Consider the following 7,796-nt stretch of genomic DNA (forward strand, 5'->3'; position numbering starts at 1 on the left):
TATACAACGTAGTTAAGGTGTTTTTACCATTATAATGATTTAGTTGGTACCTGAAAACATTTGTATAAATATTTATCTTTAAATTGTTTTATCTAATATTCATAATAACTGTAATGTTATTCCGTTTTTTCTTGATACATTATCTCAAAATCTCTTATTATACAGTAATATATTTATTGAACACTCGCACTTAGTTATTAATCAACTGATTAGTATTTAGCTATAAACACAGTATACGTTTAAAAGACAAACTCTTGATTTAAATTTAATAGTTACATAAATCAATATCGTTTTTAGCTATAAACGGTGTATTCATATGTATATGCAAGGAAATATAAATTTCACCTAGATAAAGTTATCACTGAAGTAAAGCTATCTATTGATAATTCTCATTAGCCCATTCATTTCACTCACCGAGAACCGATCTATTGTACACACCTGTTATAGTTTGTATTTTAGCAATGATGGCGAGTAAGTGTATACACCATGATAATATATTTAACACTTTTGAACATAGTACAATCGCAACTAACAGAAATCATTTCGACATTTACCTTATGTAATTATAATTGAATCAATGTGTTGTGTTAGATTATAAAAAACAATGCGGACCTGGTTACAAAAGCCCGTTAGATGCATACAAAAACGGCAAACGAGAAACTATTCTGTACACAATCTGCATCCAACCAAATCCACAAATAAATAACAAACCAGATTATTTAGCTACCGTCGACGTGGACCCAGCCAGTTCTACGTATTGCCAAGTAATTATATTGCATTTTTCAACATTCTCATTTTCGCACAACGGCGTCTAAACTCTGGAGGGGGGAACCTATTTTATTTTATTTAATAAAAAAAGTTATATGATTGCTTGATTTCGAAAAGTTTATGATCTCCAATTTCAGACGGGTAAGGCTTTTATGTGTGCTCCTTAACGGATGCTTTTTAACACATCTTATTATTGCTCACGAGACTCAATCGAGATTTTCTTTGCGTAGGTAATTCACAGGACGAGCATGGAAAAATCTGGCGATGAGATTCATCATTTTGGATGGAACACTTGCAGTAGTTGTTATGACGATTGTACGAAAAGTCGCAATAAAATGATCTTGCCTTCTCTCGGTTCGGACCGCATTTATGTTTTGGATGTCACCGATGAAAAAGCCCCAAAGTTACACAAAGTAATGCATTTGATATAATTAACACTTGGTGTATTATATATTATATATTATTATGCAAACGAACCGAGTAGCGAACAATATGTTGATTCGAATTATCTTTTAGACCATTGAACCGAGCGAAGTGCATGGTTTCAACGTATCTGCTTTACATACAACACACTGTTTGCCCAACGGTGATGTAATGATTTCAACGATGGGCGACGCCCAGGGTAACGGGAAAGGTGATTTTCTTTTGATCGATGCCGAAAAAGGAATAGTCAAAGGTATATAATTAATATGTATTGCCGGTCAAGCTATATTATAATAAGTTCATGCTAAAGCCAAACAATTGGCGTAAAAAAAAAAAAAATTACCGTGTACGTTTTACTTATTTTGATTGCTATTTACTTTATATTACAATTTTATATCTGTTTAGGCACATGGACCAACGGTGAAACGGCAAAGTTTGGATACGACTTCTGGTATCAGCCGTACTGTGATGTTTTAGTATCATCTGAATGGGGCACACCTAAATATTTTAAAACGGGATTTCATCCCGAACATGTTAACGACATAGGTATTTCTGTTTAATCCATCATCTCTATTAAAATATATATGTACCATTCGTCTTCGTATCATTTCCAACTGTGTACCAATATCGACATTATCCATTTCATCTTCTTCTCTCTTTTTGTCTCTCTTATGTTCACGAATTTACTGTATCCTTATGTCTCCTGTCCGTATTCATAAAATTTTCTCAATCTTACACTCTAAAAGTTTTAGTAACAATTATTTAACCAAACTATCCTATACATTTTTATACGCAATATATGTCCATAAGCAATAACTTATATTTTTCACGCCAACTCGTATGGTATTTAGTTTTAATTGAATTTTTTTATGTTTTTTTATGATAGAAAAATACGGGCGTTCTTTAAACTTTTACTCTTGGTCCGAAAGGAAATTAATCCAGACTATTGATTTAGGCCAGGACGGTATAGCACCATTAGAAATACGGTTCTTGCACGATCCTAAAGCATCCGAAGGGTTTGTCGGCTGTGCCGTGAATAGTAGCATTTTTAGGTACCTAAATAACACGCAATGTGTATCTTGATTATTATGAAACATGACAATATAAAATAAATAATAGTAAACTAAACATTTTTAAAGATTTTTTCGAACTTCCGGTGGCACTTGGAATGCTGAAAAAGTGATATACATACCAAAGAAAACCGTGAAGGATATTAAAGGTATTCGCGTTGACAACTTCGAAGTTTCAGGTATACATCAATGTTGTTATAGATATATGTATTCAAAGGCGATTTGTAAATCTCTTCTTCTAGGATGATGCGCCGCTAAAAACAATGTTTACGGTACATTTTGGTTAAATAAATTAAAATATGTTGGGTATACCAGTAAATGTATGAATATATTTAGTGATACATAATTAATGTTTTAACGTTAAAGCAGTTATAATGTAAATTGAGCTTAGCCAGAACAATTTTTTCACGATAGATGATTGGTTTAAATTAATCTGCTCTGATAAGATGTAAATGTACAAGCCGCCTTTGTATGTATTTCTTAAACTTAATATTTAGAAAATTCTATCTCGTCAAATGATTTATAATATAAAAATATTCCATATATATATATATATATATATATATATACACACTGTTTAAGGCATGATTACGGATATTTTGATATCGTTGGATGACAGGTATCTATATTTTTCAAATTGGCTGCACGGAGACATCAGGCAATACGATATTACAAATACCAGTAAACCACGACTTGTTGGTCAAATATTTTTGGGCGGATTAGTGTTAAAAGACGGACCATTAGTTGTTATAGAAGACTCAGAATTAAAAGTAAAAATAGTCTCTATATATCGCTAAATGCCTGACTACGCGTGATGAAGAATAATTTATGATGAAATCGATCGTGTTTAAAGGAACAACCGGAAACTGTGTTCGTTAAGGAGAGATGTTTATATGGTTCACCTCAAATGCTCCAGTTGAGTTTAGACGGAAAAAGAATATATGTGACTACTTCTTTGTTTACACCATGGGATAAAGAGTTCTACCCAGAATGTGTCAAGTAAGTTGTACATTTTTTTGTATATTTTGTCTTATTATCTAATTATCTCTGTCTTATCTTATTGTATATTTTTGTTTACGGAACGATATTTTAAATGAAAAAATTACAGACATGGATCTACATTAGTTAAAATTGACGTGGACACTATTAATGGCGGATTAACCCTCGACCCAAACTTTTTAGTAGATTTCGGAAAAGAACCCGATGGTCCAATAATGGCACACGAAACACGGTAAGGTTATTGAATACCTAGTTATTCAAGGCTCATACAAATTTACCAAATACATGACTAAATAATGAGTTGCATGTTTATAATAAATCTATTAGATATGATGTGTAAAATAGTGACCTGCCCAGGCATTTCCTATGAGGGAAATGTTATCTGGTGGTGGAGTGGGAATTAAATCTAGACAAGGAAATAATAGTTCAACCTGGTAAATTTTAATAAGAACAAAAAAAAATGGTTTTCTCATTACACTCAAAACGTCACTTTTCTGATTTTTTTCTTATCATTATCCTAGTAATTGTAATTTAAAGTTAAAAGTACATTTTGATTTGTTACAAATTACTATTTTATTAATTTAATATGACTATATTATACGATCAGAAGCTACAAGAGTAGCTAGAGTAGCAAGAGTATCATCAGTTTCAAAAGACAAGGCCTTGTCGTAATAATCAATTTCTTCTATCACGTGCTGTAATTTTTAGTTGCTGGTATGACGTGAAACTCATTCGTTGCTTAATGTCGTTGAAGTACGATTGTCTGGGTCTTCCTCTTGGTCTTTTACCAAGATGTTCGTGACAAAATAATTATGTCATAACAGGAGTCCGATAAATTTTACTTTCCTTTTCGTAATAGTCGTAATTATGTTTCTTTTTTCACATATTTCTTGCAAAATAAAGTCATTCCTTTTCTTCTCTGTCCAGCTCGTTCTTGTTGTTCTCCTCCAAATCCACATCTTCATTGCTTTCAATCTTTTCATTTTATATTTCTTTAGGGTCCACGTTTCGCAGCTATATAGTAAAACACTCCAGATATATGTTTTTATGAAGCTCTTCCTACTTTGTATGCTCAAGTTCTCATTAGCCAGTAGAAATCTCTTTTTTTCGAATTCTTGCTTTGCTAGAGCTATTATTCTCTTGACTTCTTTTGTTGATCTATTATGTTTTGTAATTAGGTTTCCTAGGTAGTAAAATTTCTTTACTTGCTCAACTGCTTCACTCCTAATCTTAATGTTGGTTATATTTTGTTGGTCTGATTTGCTTACTATAAGCACTTTTGTTTTATTTATGTTGATTTTAAGATTGAATTTTGTTAGTGCTATGTCAAAGTAATTTAACATGAGGTTTAATTCCTCTGTAGATTCTGCTATTAGGGCAATGTCGTCAGCGAACCGGATCGAATGTATTTTCTGGCCGTTAATAGAGATGCCATTTGTGTTGATTTTCATTTTATTTATTGTTTCTTCAATGAATAGATTAAAAAAAGTAGGGTAAGAGTGGACATCCTTGTCTCACTTCTTGTCTTATTTTTGCTTCTTCTTTATGACCATTGACTTCTATTACTGTCGCTTGATTTTTATATAAATTAAAGATGAATTTCCTATCTTTTCAATATATACCAGCGTTTTGGAGGCTCATAAATAGTAGATTCCAGTCTATTTTATCGAAAGCTTTTTCGAGGTCTACGAAGGCCACGTGAGTGCTTTTATCCATTTCTATTCTTCTTTTCATGATTTCTCTTAGAGACACTATTGCTTCTCTTGTACCTCTTCCGTTTCTATAACCAAATTGGTCTTCGTCAATTCTTTCATCGATCTTTTTTTTTAATTATGTTTTTTACAATGTTTAACAGTATCTTGGATGGTTGTGATAGGAGAGCAATTGTTCTGTAATTCAAATAAACAGAGAAATTTTCTTTTTTCGGTAATTTTATTGTTTTACTATGAGTAAAATCAGTAGGGATTACACCGTTTTCGTACGCGTCATTAAGAATTTTGAATAGGAAGTTTTTTGTGTCTTCATCCAAATTTTTTATTATTTCTGTTGGGGTTTTATCTATACCGGTTGCTTTCTTATCACTTAGTTCCCTTGATGCTCGTTCAAATTCTTCTGTCAAGATACATGGTCCATTTGCATCAGTATTGACATCCTCTTTTTTTTTCAATATACATGCTTCCTTCGAATTCTTCTCATTCATATAACTTTTCAATATATACCTTCCACCTTTTCGCTATTTCCTCATTATCAATTAAGATTTTACCTTCTTTGTTTTTTTTACAATGGAGCATCTTGTTCTGGAATTGTACTGCAGTTTCTTCACTATTGCGTGTACACCGTCATATTTTTACTTATATCTCCCATCTATTGTTCTTTTGCCTTCCTGCATCTTGTTGTTATTATGTTTTTAACTGTTTATATTTATCTACGTCTCTTTTTCTCCAAAAATTCCTTTCTTTGACTTTGTCTAATATTTCTCGAGTCATCCATTTTTTCTTGGGTTCTAGCACAATTTTTCCGATTATTTTGTCTGACACTTTGTGTAAAGTGGTTTCAGTTCTTCCCATATCTTCAATTCGTGTTTTCTATGTTTTATTAACAAGAGTATAGCTACTCATTTATAAGTACTCTATCAAACATTTTATTGATTAAATTATTTTTTTAATTTTTTAATTAAAATGCAAAACAATTGATAAAATCAAATATTTAAACACTCAATTATTCTAGATAGAAATTTAAATATCTAGCTTTTGCACTCAGTTCATTTAGAACATCATCAGTCTTCAACTGTATATTTCGATGGATGTTCATTAGGGATAATCCATTAAACTTACTGTTTGATCAATTTTAGTTTTTTTTGGAAAAATATGACTCAATTGTTTCGTCACGTTTTGATATAATAAAAACTTAAACTTAAGTAAACAAATTTAAAGCACTTAAATATGTAGTATGTAAAAGATATCTAATAATTTCATCAGACTACAATTTATAGGATTAACTTATTAAATTAATATAATTCATATAATATATACATTAATTTTAACAATTAACAAATCCCTCGCTGATTATATTTTATAACACATTGATAAACTGAACTTATCCATTTGGATAATTAGTTTTTTGGTGGTTAGTTAATAGAGTAACAATAAAAATATTGAATACTTCAATTCATTTATAATTCGTATAATCGTACAATCATAATTTATGTTTGATTGCTTATCTTAATTTTCATGAAACGATGGCTATAGAATATACTAGACGTGCTTTATATTAAATGATAAATATTATATTTATTTTACGTAATAGAATAAAATAATAGTATTACATTTTATGAAATTACGCATTGTAGGTATAGCAAAACAAATTAGTAAATCCCACAGGGGAAAAAGAATCAATGGGGGGGATATAACCCCTAACCACGCCTCCTGGGCACGCTACTGATGTTAACACTTAATTATTCTCTGAAAATTTGAAAATGATTAATGCCATCAGTGATTATAATTATTCATAATGATGAGCTAGTAAATATATTATTTATTTGGTTTTTTATTATTATTTAGGTATCCCGGAGGTGACTGTACGTCAGATATTTGGTTAGCTGAAGATTAGCGATCCTGCAACAAATAATGTATTGTATAATACCCGCAAATAATAATTTCACTAAAAAAAAAACGGATTATTTAGTTTACATAGCAATGGGCTCTAATTAGTATCTTAATTATTACGAAATTGATTATACTATATTTAGGTAAAATGTAATATACACATTAATGCACTTATCGTTGTTAGTTTTAAATACTTTTTTATTTTCATTTTTTATTTATTTTAACAATATCTATAGTTAGAAATATAATTTACTAATTTTAATTATTATTTTTCACCGCCTACCGTTTCACAGATAATATGAAAAATAATATAATCTGTGATAATATTGTCTTCGTATTCTGTTGACGATTGCGCACGCGGTGTGTGTCGTTTCACAGAAACGCACGTGTAGTGTTATTTATACATGTTATAATCATCGACATCGTCATTGGACGGAGATTTCGTTTGGGATATATATGGTCTATCTATATTTACCTATATTTACGTACAAAAAGAGTTCAATGGCACGAGAGGTCATTTTTCTTTTTTGTATACAATTTAGTTTCTAAGGAGATCACATCGTCAAGTGTTTACTTTCATCCAGTCCAGGATTACAGACCTGTAGGTATGCCGTGCATTATAATTTGTGCTTACTTGGTGTATTGTAACAATTTTCAGATTTTGTTTTGTTTTCAAAATTGTTTTGCACTAACCGACATAATAACTCGACAGTATATATTATGTATTTGTTTATCAAATAATATACCGTTAAATATGTTGCATTGTGTTGTTGATAAACAATAACGAGAATTGAGTGATGAGTTTAGTTATTATGGAATCCTAACCTTATTTCGGAAGTATAGAATTTAGAGGAAGATGAGATTTATAGAGGATACGAGTTGGAAAAAAAAATATTAAACATTAGTATGGTTTTTAGGTAAATTGATTAAA

General features: G+C 30.6%; 1 protein-coding gene across 2 annotated transcripts; it reads left to right on the top strand.

Moving 5' to 3' along the window:
• Positions 1–220: 220 nt before the first annotated feature.
• On the top strand, positions 221–7,056 carry LOC112681772 (methanethiol oxidase). 2 transcript variants are annotated; one of them, XM_025552083.1, is made up of 11 exons: positions 221–471; positions 592–764; positions 999–1,181; positions 1,285–1,444; positions 1,597–1,737; positions 2,147–2,243; positions 2,331–2,440; positions 2,844–3,031; positions 3,115–3,260; positions 3,370–3,492; positions 6,821–7,056. In XM_025552083.1, the coding sequence occupies exons 1-11, from the start codon at positions 462–464 to the stop codon at positions 6,867–6,869; spliced, it is 1,380 nt and encodes a 459-aa protein (XP_025407868.1). In that variant the 5' UTR covers positions 221–461; the 3' UTR covers positions 6,870–7,056. The 2 variants fall into 2 exon arrangements, with proteins under 2 accessions (XP_025407868.1, XP_025407867.1); XM_025552082.1 differs by having other exon boundaries at positions 222–471; positions 2,078–2,243.
• The last annotated feature ends 740 nt before the right edge of the window (positions 7,057–7,796 follow it).

Source organism: Sipha flava, unplaced genomic scaffold (genome assembly GCF_003268045.1).
Source record: "Sipha flava isolate LNK unplaced genomic scaffold, YSA_version1 19715_pilon_pilon, whole genome shotgun sequence".
NCBI classification, from domain to species: domain Eukaryota; kingdom Metazoa; phylum Arthropoda; class Insecta; order Hemiptera; family Aphididae; genus Sipha; species Sipha flava.

What these genes read in the sequence shown, in the direction of transcription:
- LOC112681772 (XM_025552082.1), top strand. An exon ending in CGAACATGTTAACGACATAG is followed by an intron (nt 1,738 to 2,077) that starts GTATTTCTGTTT and finishes TTTTTATGATAG; the next exon opens with AAAAATACGGGCGTTCTTTA. An exon ending in TGACAACTTCGAAGTTTCAG is followed by an intron (nt 2,441 to 2,843) that starts GTATACATCAAT and finishes ACACTGTTTAAG; the next exon opens with GCATGATTACGGATATTTTG.